The sequence below is a fragment of the Kwoniella botswanensis genome, chromosome 1 (genome assembly GCF_036426115.1).
Source record: "Kwoniella botswanensis chromosome 1, complete sequence".
Lineage (NCBI taxonomy): Eukaryota > Fungi > Basidiomycota > Tremellomycetes > Tremellales > Cryptococcaceae > Kwoniella > Kwoniella botswanensis.
Genome location: NC_088599.1, coordinates 6,464,857 through 6,478,294, shown reverse-complemented (window position 1 = coordinate 6,478,294; position 13,438 = coordinate 6,464,857). Strand labels below are relative to the sequence as shown.

General features: G+C 44.4%; 7 protein-coding genes across 7 annotated transcripts; 4 read left to right on the top strand and 3 right to left on the bottom strand.

Annotated features, from left to right (window-relative positions):
- Positions 1-182: 182 nt before the first annotated feature.
- On the top strand, positions 183-1,925 carry L199_002439 (uncharacterized protein; the record flags this gene model as incomplete). Its single annotated transcript, XM_064888183.1, has 9 exons — positions 183-280; positions 350-448; positions 514-612; positions 668-799; positions 868-965; positions 1,021-1,074; positions 1,143-1,570; positions 1,626-1,741; positions 1,814-1,925. 9 exons carry the CDS (start codon positions 183-185, stop codon positions 1,923-1,925), a joined length of 1,236 nt encoding a protein of 411 aa, XP_064744255.1.
- Positions 1,926-2,405: 480 nt separating this feature from the next.
- Positions 2,406-4,642, top strand: L199_002438 (uncharacterized protein; the record flags this gene model as incomplete). The annotated part of the gene is made up of 9 exons (XM_064888182.1): positions 2,406-3,083; positions 3,180-3,257; positions 3,336-3,452; positions 3,518-3,622; positions 3,688-3,789; positions 3,858-4,014; positions 4,087-4,283; positions 4,359-4,477; positions 4,540-4,642. 9 exons carry the CDS (start codon positions 2,406-2,408, stop codon positions 4,640-4,642), a joined length of 1,656 nt encoding a protein of 551 aa, XP_064744254.1.
- A 231-nt stretch (positions 4,643-4,873) lies between these two features.
- Positions 4,874-5,704, bottom strand: L199_002437 (uncharacterized protein; the record flags this gene model as incomplete). The annotated part of the gene is made up of 4 exons (XM_064888181.1): positions 4,874-4,922; positions 5,216-5,356; positions 5,537-5,547; positions 5,672-5,704. The coding sequence occupies 4 exons, from the start codon at positions 5,702-5,704 to the stop codon at positions 4,874-4,876; spliced, it is 234 nt and encodes a 77-aa protein (XP_064744253.1).
- A 312-nt stretch (positions 5,705-6,016) lies between these two features.
- Positions 6,017-7,272, top strand: L199_002436 (ribosomal protein L16; the record flags this gene model as incomplete). Its single annotated transcript, XM_064888180.1, has 4 exons — positions 6,017-6,190; positions 6,250-6,264; positions 6,377-6,683; positions 6,992-7,272. The coding sequence occupies 4 exons, from the start codon at positions 6,017-6,019 to the stop codon at positions 7,270-7,272; spliced, it is 777 nt and encodes a 258-aa protein (XP_064744252.1).
- Positions 7,273-7,505: 233 nt separating this feature from the next.
- L199_002435 (uncharacterized protein) lies at positions 7,506-7,874 on the bottom strand (the record flags this gene model as incomplete). The annotated part of the gene is made up of 1 exon (XM_064888179.1): positions 7,506-7,874. One exon carries the CDS (start codon positions 7,872-7,874, stop codon positions 7,506-7,508), a length of 369 nt encoding a protein of 122 aa, XP_064744251.1.
- Positions 7,875-8,483: 609 nt separating this feature from the next.
- L199_002434 (uncharacterized protein) lies at positions 8,484-9,135 on the bottom strand (the record flags this gene model as incomplete). Its single annotated transcript, XM_064888178.1, has 5 exons — positions 8,484-8,549; positions 8,704-8,787; positions 8,893-8,966; positions 9,034-9,049; positions 9,118-9,135. The coding sequence occupies 5 exons, from the start codon at positions 9,133-9,135 to the stop codon at positions 8,484-8,486; spliced, it is 258 nt and encodes an 85-aa protein (XP_064744250.1).
- Positions 9,136-9,572: 437 nt separating this feature from the next.
- On the top strand, positions 9,573-12,588 carry L199_002433 (uncharacterized protein; the record flags this gene model as incomplete). The annotated part of the gene is made up of 9 exons (XM_064888177.1): positions 9,573-9,617; positions 9,745-9,965; positions 10,142-10,238; positions 10,295-10,440; positions 10,514-10,672; positions 10,724-10,984; positions 11,060-11,182; positions 11,259-11,623; positions 11,741-12,588. 9 exons carry the CDS (start codon positions 9,573-9,575, stop codon positions 12,586-12,588), a joined length of 2,265 nt encoding a protein of 754 aa, XP_064744249.1.
- Between the last annotated feature and the right edge of the window lie 850 nt (positions 12,589-13,438).

Below are 13,438 nucleotides of genomic sequence, written 5' to 3'. Positions count from 1 at the left end.
GATCAACGATACCACTGTGGACACTCGTCTGTTCCAAATTCAATTCAATTCAATTCAATCCAATACCAGTCAGAAGATAGATAGCAGACACTCTTGCTTTATCAGCCATTCTATCTTCTACTTCTGTATATATATTTCACTTGTGTAGTCACATTCACCTGTTCCATACCCCAACATCAACCATGAGACCGTCATCTCGTCTTCTCGCGTCCCATATCCCTAAAGTGGAATCGTATATCGTATCTTCCAAGAGAACGCCTTTCGGGGCCTATGGAGGAAAGTGAGTATCGTGTCATGCTCTCAAAGCTCCTCTCCAGTACATTTGACTGACAAAAGTTTTTCCGACAAGACTCAAAGAGCTCAAGGCGTCTGAATTAGGTGGTCTAGCGGGTAAAGCAGCTTTGGCGGAATTGCCTTCAGGTGTGGAAGTAGATCAAGTGTTTTTCGGGTGAGCTGGTGCAAGAGTTCACGGACTAGGCTCAGCTGACATCTTCAACATCCTTACATGGTCAGTAATGTCTCACAGTCCGATAACTCTACACCATACCTCGCACGACATGTAGGACATTTATCGGGACTGGGGCCTACTGTACCTGCCTTGACTCTCAACAGGTAAGTCCTGAACCTGCATGATCCTCTGATCACTGACATGGTTCATCTCCTACAGATTATGTGGATCAGGATTCCAAGCTGCTATAACAGCCGCTCAACATATCTCCCTAGGAGAAGCAGACGTATGTCTGACAGGTGGTGCTGAAGCAATGAGCATGAGTCCTTTTACGATGTCAGGTCTCTCTAGGTATGTATCGTCTCATGGGGCTATTTGTTGACAGGCTCTGAGATGCTCAGTTGACCATTTCAACTCAGATACGGAACAAAGTATGGAGTTGACCTTAAGTTGGAAGATTCCCTCGCCGCCGCTTTGGTGGATCAAAATCCTGGAGGTGTCAAAACCCCCATGGGAGGTGAGCTGAGCTCAATCTCTTGGAGAGCGGCAGCTGACATATCTCATTACATCAGTCACGGCCGAGAACTTAGCTAAGAAATACGGAATAACAAGGGAAGAATGTGATAGTCAGTTCAGCTCAAAATACTATACTAACCCCGATAGAGGTGCATTAGCTCATTCGTGGAATGTTCAGATTTCGCTTTAATGTCACAACAACGATATGCCTCCGGCCTCGCTGCTGGAGCTTTCTCAGGCGAGTTGGTACCAGTCAAGTTGAAACCTGTTAAAGGGGTACCTCAAACGCTCGAAGCAGATGAACATCCCCGACCTCAAACTTCCATTCAATCCTTACAGAAACTGCCATCGGTTTTCATCAAGGAGACCGGAGTAGTCACTGCCGGTAATGCATCAGGTATATGTGATGGAGGAGCAGCCAACATCGTGATGTCCGAATCGTCCCTGCAGAGATACGGCGTGAAGCCCCTTGCTAGGATCGCAGCGTACAGTTGGAGTGCATGTGAACCTGAAATTATGGGTATAGGTCCTGTCGTAGCTGTTCGAAATGCCTTGGAGAAGGTTGGTAAGACAATAGGTGATATGGATATTATTGAGGTCAATGAGGTGAGTTAGTTCAGTATGCATTGAGGAATGGAATACAGCTAAAGGATAATTGTAGGCATTCGCAGCTCAATGGTTAGCTGTACAAAGGGAATTGGAATTACCGACTGAAAAGACCAACATGTTTGGTGGGGCCATTGCTCTGGGTCATCCATTAGGTGCGAGTGGTGCGAGGTGAGCTATATCACGACCTACGCTCTGGAATCCATTTGAGGGAGTACTGACATTGATTGTTATGACTCGCAGGATCCTCGCCAATCTTACTCATAATCTCCATCGACTCGATAAGAAGTGGGCTTTGGGTGCCGCTTGTATAGGTGGTGGACAGGGTATAGCAGTGGTCCTGGAGAGATGCTAAGTATGATGCATGCCGACACATATGTATCGACTATTTCATATTTGTGCATGAAGAGAGAACGATGCATATCCGGAAACAGAATCATACAGGCTCCAACAAGAAGTGCGCGGTGGAGAATTTGCATATCATCCCTTTATGAACATCTCCCTTGGTATCCTATTATCCTCGATGCGCTTCGTGTGAAGTTAAGCCGCACTGTACTTCTGAACTACAAAGATCGACTGTTGCTGTCCGGTCTCAATTCAGTTATTAGCTGTTTGTTCACCCAGAAGTCGTTAGAAGACACTCACACACTATATTCGGACTTTGATGGTTGCCACTTGCTGGTGGTCTTACGTAAACACGAGTAATGCGTGAAATGTTCGAAATGTTCCTTCCTCTCTGGCTCTGATCATCATCATCATCGTCATTCCTATTCCACCATCCAACACATACACATCCAATATTGGTCTTGTCAATCTAAAGCAGATTCAAAGCAAGATGCTACGTCAATCAGCTTCAAGACTACTTACCCCAGCCTTGAGGTCATACAGATCTCGACCCCTTTCCACTACAACCCCATCTCTCATCAAAATCCGATCTTCTAATCCCAAACCACCCAAACCTCCTTCTTCCAACGATCAACCATCTCCTGCAGAGAGACCACCAACTGTCCCAGAGGATATACCAACCTCTAAACCATTCGAACCTATCACTTCTTCTCCTGGTGGAACCACTCCACCTAAGAATACCGCTGCTGGTCCTACTCCCACGCAAGTTGAAGCAGGTGCAGATGGTGTACCTCTAACACCCCCTCAACCTGAAGGTAATTCTCCTCCTAAAGCTACAGAAGCAAGTACTGCGACCCCAACTCCTGAAGCGGAAGCAGAACCTGCAACTGGAGTACCTCTCGAACCACCTACCCCTGAAGCTGCGGCAGAGGAATTACCTACAGATTACAGTAAGATCAAACTTCCTTCGTTGGATATTGACCCGGAAGCTCAGGCGTCCATTGCGGAACCGGAAAGTGAGTCGGAGAAAAGGGAGAAGAGGACAGGAGCGGGTAAAAGAGAAGATAAGACTTCTGCAGAGAAGACTAGGAGGGTTTGGATAAGGTATGGTTATGCTGCGTTGGCTGTCGGTGGGATTGCGGCGGTATTGACTAAATCAAGTGATGAGGTGGGTCCAAAACTAAAACACCTTCCCTACGGGCTATTTCGAAGTATCATAGGGAGTCGATGCTAATGTTGTGTGTGCGATATGTGCGGATAATAGGGTGCGACTGGATCTACACCAGAGAACCAGGAGGGGATAGTGACCAAATTTACCAACAACATATCTGAGATATTCGATGTGAGTTCAATAGATTTCAGACTAATCGTGATATCTCGTGGAAATATAGTTGACGATTATGGTACTTGACGATTATAGTACTTCAACAAACCAGCCTTCAAAACCCTTCTTCCTGATCCTTTACCACCTCCTCATCAAAGACCTTACACACTAGTCATCGACTTGGAAGGATTGCTGGTACATTCATCATGGGATGTGAGTCAACTAGCTTCCACTCAACGACCGAGGAACGTCCTAGCTGATGTATTATCATGTTTCAGAGAGCATCAGGATGGAAAACCGCCAAGAGACCTGGTGTAGATTACTTCCTAGGTTATTTATCGCAATTCTACGAGATCGTGTTATTCAGTTCTGCACCACTCTATGTAAGCTAGTACACCACCTTTTCGGCAGAAAAGAAGTTAAGCTTACGAGAATAATTTACATATAGACTGCTGCAGCAGTAGCTGAAAAGTTGGATCCCTACCAAGCTTATTTGCCTTATCGATTATTCAGAGAAGCCACCAGATACGTTAACGGAAAGGTCGTAAAGGTTAGCTTCCCCACCCACTCGTCTTTCCTATGTTGAAACTAGCTGATTGTGAAACCCGACTGGTATAGGATTTATCTTACCTCAATCGAGATCTGTCGAAAGTCATCCTACTAGATACCAACCCTGAACATGCCGAACTTCAACCTGAAAATTCAATTATCATCAAACCTTGGAATGGTGAACCTAGGGACAAAGGTTTGGTGGAGATGATTCCCTTCTTGGAATGTGAGCAAGATCAACTTGGATATAAATCTTCACAATCCTTCTAGTACTGATATTGACTTGTGAATTACCTAGCTATCGGTATATTCAACCCTGCCGATGTGCGACCGATCCTCAAAGCCTATGAGGGAAAGAACATTCCCGTTGAATATGCCAAGAAAGAAGCAGAGGCGAAACAGAAAGCTATAGAAGATTGGGAGAGGATGCACCCTTCTGCCATCAGTGGAGCGGGAAGTGGATGGTTGAGTAGTATGTTTGGAAGTGTTGCGGCGGTGAGTGAATAAATATCGAGAGTGGTCTTCAGGCAACGCTAACACTATCCTACATGCTTAATTGGATGTGAACAGTCCGGCTCAACGAGACCTAATCAACCTATGACATACCTCGAACAGAAACGTGCCCAAGCTCAAAAAATATATCAGGAAGAACAGAAGTACTGGGCTGAGCACGCTGACGAGTTCAAGAAGTGAGCTGGTACTTCAAGTGTTACGTAGTATTGAATCCAGCTGACGTTGTTTGGTTGTGTAGATTGATTGAAGAAGATAAGCAAAGACAAATAGCAGAGATGAAAGGATCCATCTTAGGGATGTTGGCGGGACCTAAACCTCAGGAAAGTGAACAGAAGAAGTAAGATGGCGTTGAGTTCGATTAAATGAGAAGGGAGTTGGTGATCTACAGGTGATCAAGTAGTACTCGAATATACCGATGATCGGATCAATGTTTCGATTAGAACAGTAATTTGTGCGTGAGGTGGTTTTAAGAAGACTGAAGACGTCTGATGTAGTATTCAGTATTCGATCTGTTCAATGCAAATGCATATTTTTTTCACCCCTCGCATATATCTCTAAATATAAGATACCATTTAATGCTTCTTGTCTGATCCTTCGGCTTCGGCGACGAATTGTCTGATGCTGCGAGTGGAATAAGTGAGTCAGCCGAGGGGATACATCTTTCAGTTTGATTGCGATGGAAGAAATTCCACGATGACCAGAATGAGAACGACAGTTATCTCATTCTCCAACGAAAAAGCTACCGAACTAGACCGGGCGTTCGCCTTAATTTTCACTGGGATTTACCGATCATCAAAGGATGTTCCCCACTCCATTCCACCATCTCTTTCGCTCCACCTTTCTTTTTCTGCCAAACTTCGGCTCAAAAACCCTGTCTGCAATTTCAAAACCATCTAGAGAAACGCAACACTCACAAATCCTCTTCTTCGGGAGTCTCACCAGTGATAGTCTTATCCTCTTTTACAGGTACGGGAGCGGATCCAGAAGATGATTTATCACCTCCACCCATTGATGAGACGGCTATACCGACGGTGGCAGCGATGGTGCCGAGAACGCTGCGAGCGTGATAGGACGAGTGATCGGTTAGAAGGAAGAAGGGAAAAGGGGCGGTTCGATAATATTGGTTGGTTTAAGTCAAGAAGTTAATGGGAATAAGGAGGTTCCTGGTCAGCATCTCTTCTCTCCGTATCCTCGCCGTAATTTCTTCGTTCTTAGATGAGGAGATGGACGCTTACAGGTATTCGTTCTATGATGAAATGTGCATAGCAAAGTCAGCATATGTCCTATTTGACTTCTTCCATACCGGCCGAAATGTCTCCATTCCATGCGACAGAGCCATGGTTGTATGTTCAGAAAGAGACCGTACCCACCTTGATAGCTCGACCTGCGATGTTGTAGGACATTTTTGAGTGTTTCCGAGGGGTGGTTGAGGTAGGTTAGGTAGTATGTGTAAGGGTGAGTTGAGGAAGTATTGTGTACATTGTTGCTTTGTACGACCCAGGAGTGGTGAAGATGGTAGATGGATGCTAAGTGGAATCCGTCACCACTATCTCAAAACGCCGAAAATACCCGAAACGTGGTACCGTAACTGTAACCATCGTGATATTTCTGAAAGTTCAAGTTGATTAATACTCATCCTCACCTCTCTCCATATACATAGATCATCTCTGACTCATCTCATAGCACTCAGTCACAGCTAAGATACCTGAAACACGATGATCGGATCAATAACTTCCCTCCTGCGTCCATCTTCCATCGCATCATCATCGCGATTCACCCTCCCTCTCTTCCCCAAACCACCCACAGCGTCGATACAGCAAGTGAGGTATAGAGGTCAATTAGCACCGAAGAGGACGAAATATAAGAAAGCTGCGAAAGGTGCTCCAGGGGTGAGATAATAGCTTCTTCGCTGGTTAGGATATAAGCTGACGTTTCACTGTTTACATAGACTCAAATACCTATTGTAGGTCGTTACTCAATCTGCAGTCCAATAAATAATTCACAGAGGCGCATACCATAAATTGCCCAATACTGGCAGGCACATTGACTGACATTATCTTCTTCCGCTACTATAGGGAGGCTCACTAAAAGGTACTACCCTGCATCATGGAACCTACGGTCTCCGAGCATGTTCCTCCGTCCGAATCTCCGCAGCTCAACTATCATCATGTCAAATGGCCGTCCGAAGAAAGATCAAACCCGTTAAAGGTGCTCAGATGTACCTGAGGGTATTCCCAGATATCCCAGTATGTGTGAAAGGTAACGAACAGCGTATGGGTAAAGGAAAAGGGTCGTTCGAATATTGGAGTTGTAGAGTTAGTCCAGGGAAGGTTATCATGGAGATTGGAGGTGGAGGGATAAGGGAGGAAATTGCCAAAGCTGGTGAGTGAACCTTGATCATACCTGATTTTGGGTGGTTGGTGAGGAGTGAAAAAGATGAGTGATTAGCGTTTGCGATTGAGAGGGGATATCGAAGAGATGGATGATGATTATCATCCAGGATCGGGATAAAATGACTTTCTAGAATCTCTTTTGGAATTTATCGTCACAGAAATATATAAATGATGATGCTCGGTTGGAAATCAGTCATAAAAGGAGGAAAAAGTGATGATCACCTCAGGAAGAACATTACCATCCCATTTAACTTGCAATATCAGCTAACACACCCTTTCCTTATTAAACTCATTCAGCACTAAAACTCGCCCAAGCTCGTCTCCCTTTACAAACGGAATTCATCACTCTATCCTCCTCCCCTCGACTCGGTAAGATATCGCACGATAATCTAGCCTCTCCGTCTTATGCTCGACCTGTACCTAATCCGATAGTAGAGTTAGATGTGAAAGATGAAGGTAGAGCCAAGGATGTTGTTCTAGGTAGAGAGGCAGAGGAAGTTGACGAGTTGAGTAGGAGGTTGGATGGGGCCGTGTTGGATGATGTTAGACCTGCGGCTGGACAGGAGGTACGAGCGTAGATCAGAGATGCATGATGCATTGATAGACTCTCACGAACTGCTCGTATATGATAGATACAAAGGTGGTCTCATTGCATGGTCCCCAAATATGCGTTTGCGCCATTACCATTAAACACCCAATAGAATAGTCTCTGTGTGAAACATCAACATTCATTGAAGCGTATACATACATATTGCAACTGTTCATTCATATACAAACCATTCAAGACATTCCCAAAAGAGAATAGAAAGGATCAAAGTACTCCAATCGTATGAGCTACTCCCATCCCATCCAGAAATTCCCTCCAATCCTCCTCTTCCCCTTGTTCCTGCTTCTTTACTCGATATGCACTGGGTTTCTCACTCTCGGTGATACTATCCAAAGTAGGTTGATACCTTCTTACAACAATATCAACATCCGTAGGCCACATTGTCCCAGCCTTAGGACGAGGTCTACTTCTCTCGTCTAGTTGTAAATCATATATGAGCGAAGTGATTGATTTATCCAATGAGGAAAAGATTTTCTCGATAGCGCTGGTGGGAGTGGGACTTTGATGAGACCATGGGATGGAAGTGGAAGACGAGGTTGAAATTGATAAATTGGATTTGGTATTGGATAACATGATAGGTTAGGAGAGTGGTATATGCAATTGGAAGATTATGACGATTGACGTGTCTTACAATGTCGGATTGGAAAACCTTTGTGAACTCGTATAGGTATCTTTCGATAGTTAGCAGAGACAGTTCATCTGATTTATGGGTAATCGGTCTTACAATTCCCACTTGTATTGAAAGGATCAACTTGCCGGAAGATTCTCCAGGACGATGAAAGGTAGTATACCATCGCTCAAACACGTCGGACTTGGTAACATTTATTTCCATAACCATTTCTCAGTTTCTTGAGATCATCGATCGCTGAAATTGATAAAACATTCAATGCCAGAGAACGATGGCTTTCAAGTCAAGAGGGTTGTGTGGTTGTAACTCGGTTTACTTGTTTTCCTAAGATGAAAAGCAGATCAGTAGTGTAGGTACTGTGACTGAAAGTGATAATGGGATTGATGGGAGGTATCATCATGATCAGATATGACCAATTGATTAGGGAGAGTGTCAGTTAGATAAATCGATTAGAACATCATCAGTGAAAGTCGATACCGATCAAAACCGGACGTTTGGCGTCGGACCATCGCAACACGTCAATGTACCATGCTGCATATTCCCGTATGATCTATCTAATGTACTCTCTCCGTATCCCATACTGAGTTGGTAGCGAATTCCTTCGGAGCGATAGGGTCGGTCTGTAAAATGTGATCAAATAGATGGATGATCAGCAAACCATCAATAGTTGACTGTCCGTTTTCAGCACTTAACAGGACCAACAACTTGTGGATCCAGTGAATATCAAATTCTCTTTATTACTTTGAGGGAAGAAGGAGAAGGACCACCACTCACACTTTGTCCTCGTAACGATCCAGTCAATCTCCTATCCCGTTCCATCATCATTGTCTCCCATGAATCGAGGTTGTAACGTGGTGGCTATGGTGGATTTACAGCATTCATAGAAATCAGCTTGACCACTCAAGTCCTTCTACAAGCCAGCCATCTCAGGATGGTCATCGGCACTGGGACCAATTGCCTCACCTTTCCATCATTCGTTAACCTCTTGGCTGTGTTGAACAAAGTACCGGTAGCTCCAAACATGACAGTCAATAGACCTATCATCAAATCCTGCAAATCAGCTATCATCACTCTTGTGGCCTTCAATGAACTAGCTGAACATACCAAAAGGAATTAAGGCCTTATCAAGAACAATATACCCATTAGCATTTCATATGGGACGTATCCGAGAAGAGAAGAGTCGCTCACCTCCCAAGGAACAGGCATTTTCGTCTACTTTCTTCTTCCACGGGATAAGGGTATAGAGGTATCTAAGTGTTCGGATCGACCAAAGAGAGGTATGAGCAGGTTGTACGTGGTCGTATAGATTGTTTTGTATCGTCTTATTATCAGTATGACATCCATGAGATACCTCGATATTCATTGGCGTATCGTCTCTGCAAGTTGCATTCGCTCGTACAAGGTAAAGTGATATCCAGACCGGGGATAAATAATGGTAAATTAAATCCACATCACTCAGCATGAATCGTCCATGTGGTTTCCGCGTGTCTTCGAGATCAGCGAACATTGTCCATGTTGAAGAAAGTCGAGTCAAGGTCAAGGTTGTCTTGTTGCTTGGAAAGCTATCATCATCACTGACTTGGGCCGAAGCACGACACATTAGCCTACTCGGATAGACCTCAAAGGCTCACTTATAGCTCATCATGCCACCCAAGAAACACCAGCCGCCCAAGGCAGAACCCAAAACAGTAAGTCAAAAGTCCAACCTATATCCTTGTCCTTAAGATTGTCTACAAAAGGCTGTTCCCTCTACCTATGCTGCGATGTAGCATTCGCTGATAACATGGTACTGACACCGAAATTCATACCATGTAGAAAGCAGATAATGTCGATGAAGCTCCCTTACAAGCAGTCATCTTAGCAGACTCATATAACAGGCGATTCGAAGTTTTGTGTTCGGATCAACCTAGGGTACTCTTACCGCTCTGTTCAACGCCTCTGTTAGCTTGGACATTGGAAAGTTTGAGTTTGAGTAAAGTAAGGCAGGTGTTTGTGTTTTGTGGAGTACATTCGGATAAGATCAGGGCTTTCATCGAGTGAGCAAACGTCTCTTTTTCTCTAAATTCGATCCCATAATATCAATCATGGACGAAATTGCTTTTTCGCGCATAACGACACTTTTCCTACATTACTGGTCATATCGCTACCTCACTTCGAGTGTCTCTGATTTTTGGGTATGCCTTCATGAACTGACTGGTTTCGTGGGTCGTAGGACATCTCCCTATCGGCATACCCTCGATATACAATGTCTATCCAGTCAGACAGCCATGTCGGCAGGTGACGCTCTGAGGGAGCTGGACGATATGAGCGTGAGCTACCATACCGTAACCATGCCTTAGAAAAGTAGCTCATGTCGAACTCATAGGTGTTAAACGCAGAAAACCCATTTATCCTCGTCCATTCACCTATAATATCGAATTATGATATATCCAAGATGGTAGAAGCGCACAAAAAGAGGAGAGAGGAGGACAAGAATTTCATCATGACTATGGGAGTAGGACTCGGTGGAAGGTGAGTGCCTGAAGTCTCTTTGAACTACAGTACACTGAGACTCAATTTATATACTGATATTCAAGTTTGACAGACGTCATCCAGAATCACCCATCATGCTCGTCCATCCACCATCTTCCCGACTGTTACACTACGTTCAAAATCCCCTATCCCCCTCTCAACCAAGGTTATCCATCCCTTCTCAACTATTCCTCGATCCTTTCCCGGCCAATATCGACACATATGAAATATGGTCTGGTACACCCTCTTCGTCCTCGTCGTCGATCGGTCGAGGAGGATATAGGGATTTGGGAGTGGATATCTGTGAGGCAGACGTTCCTGCTTTATGTACGGAGAATTTCGATTATCATGATCTGAGGAGACATTTCGTGAATGGAGTATTGACTTCTGAGCTTTTGGGAAAGAAAATCGCTGTGCATCTTGTAGGTAAAGATGAATTGAACCTGAATGGAGAAGAGGAGAAGCAAAAGGGAGATGTTAGATCTGGGAATGGTGGGACTTATGTGGAGAGGATTAGAGATACGAGGACTTTTGGAGAGATCACGTCAGTTGAACTGCCCTTCTTTCTCCTATGGAAAGAACGAATCACCAAACTGACAATGTGTTTGTCTGACGATAGCCGAGATGTGCTTAGAAGATGGGCATTCCCTTTGGCGCCTGACAATAACGAACCTGGAGGTGTTCAGTATGAGTTGAGAGCGGGTAATGTGTATATCGCAAAAGATAATGTGGTGCTTTCGAGGTAAGTCAGCTAGAAATTCAGCCTATTGATCGACCGGAAGTTATTTCAGCTGATAATGCACCATTTCGAAAAACAGAACGACAACCCTTTCCGGTCCACTTCTAATTGGCCCTAGATCAGCTCTCGCCCATAACACCCGTATTCACCAATCAACCCTTGGAGCTGATTGCTCAGTAGGACCAAGTACGACGATAAATCAGTCATACATCTTCGACGACGTCAGGATAGGCGCCAATTGCACACTCAAGGAATGTATTATAGGAGAAGGCGTGATAATCTCAGATGATGTGATTGTAGGAAAAGGAGCATTGATAGGAAACGGAGTGAGATTGGGTAGAGGAACGAAAGTACCTGATTTCGCGAGGATTGGGAGGGAGAGGTATCGAGGTGAAGGGTATGATTCGGAAGATGAAGAAGATGAGGAAGATGAAGATGAACGAGGTGAGTCAGGGTTTCTTTCCGGATCATCCTATACCACGATTTAGACCATATTCTTATATCCCGATGAGGCTTGGTCAAGTAGAGTGAATTGACACATGCTAATTGGTACACTCATAGAGAACCGCCTGTCCACCCTTGGTCCCGACTCTATAGGGTTCCAATGGCCTAACGAAGAGGAAGAACCCGCCTCCGATTCAGAGGATGAAGGTGAAGACCCGTATGAACATCCGCGAAACAAACAATTACTTCAACTCGGTCGACGTCTGTCCAATATCTCAACTTCCACCGTATCACTCTCCACATTATCTAAAGCGTCATCTTCAGAAGCTTCTTCGCCTTTGTCGGTTGCATCATCCGCGTCGACTTTACCTGATCTTGCACCTTTGTCTTTGAACCAGGGTCCAAGGGAAGAGTTCTACATCGAAGCTAGGGAATCGTTGATCAGAGCTTATGAGGAGGATCATAAAGTTGAAAATGCCGCTTTGGAAATGAGAACTTTGGTAATGGGCGAGAACGCAGGTCAGGATGCAGCTAGAGAAGAGATATTGAAATTCTTTTTATCTAAACTTACTCTATCGGGCGGTGCGGGCGAAATACTCCAGTCGACTGTTGGGATTTTTGGTAAATGGGGTCAATTAGTTAGATCATTCTCAACAACGGATTATACCCTTATCGCTATTGATACTCAAAAATTTTGTGTGGATAATGAGTCTTATAGACCTTGGTTCGGTATTATCTTAAGAGGGTTATACGATTCTGATACGTTGACTGAGGATGAGTTGATAGATTGGAGGGATTCATCGGTATCGAAAGGAGAAGGAACGAAAGATGAGAATGAGAAGAAGATATGGTTGGAAGTTTATGGGAAAGGAAAACCTTTGGTGGATGTTTTGGAAAGTATGGACAGTGATGATGAGGATGATGAAGATGATGAAGATGGAGATGAAGAGGAAGATAGTGAGTAAGTAGAGGAAGCGATGGCATCTGTAGTCACGTAGTTCTCGTTGCATCCTTTTTGTGGTTATGCATTTGCATTTTCATATTGATCAGTGATTCGCGTATCCGACTCTGAGAGGTTCATTCACTCTGTGACCCGACCCAGGATAAAGAGCTGCCTGCGAATACGCACCAAGACAGCATCAGAGAGTACGTGCAGTGCTGAAGCGTCATTCTTGGCGACACACGTATTGAGCAAAGGTTGAATGGGATGCTCCCAACTCTGATTTCTGACAATGGCTGCAATACAAGTGATCGTCTCACAAGTTCGTTTCGACATGTGATCAGTTTGTAATTATCGTGTACATACTCATACTGATATCCCATCCCCTCCTACTTCCAGTAGATACACATACACACAATTAAGGTAATATAATTGTCGAAATGAAATGTTGCAAGGCTACTATCAAGAAACTGACTATTATATGAGGACTTTCGTCCGGGCCAGCAGCTAACGAAACCAAGCTTTATGAAAGATGACTCTACTATACGCACTATTTGAAAGGTATTAATCCTGTGTGGATGATAGCAAATACCAGATTAACGAAGTGCGATCACTGTAAGGAGAAGAAGAAGAAGAAAGAAAGAAGAAGAGATCTTTCTCTTCACGAAAGAGGGTGAGGGTGAAAAGTTTGGTTGATCTTGATCTTACGTAATGCTACACGTGTCATGACCGGTTGACGTACGTTCCGAAGGAGGAGGGGTGAGTGGACTCGAGGTGGACGTGATTTATATTGGGATACTGGGATATTGGACCCAAAGGAAGGATGGAAGAGATGAACATTACTGAGATGACCATGGATCATAGGAATCACATAT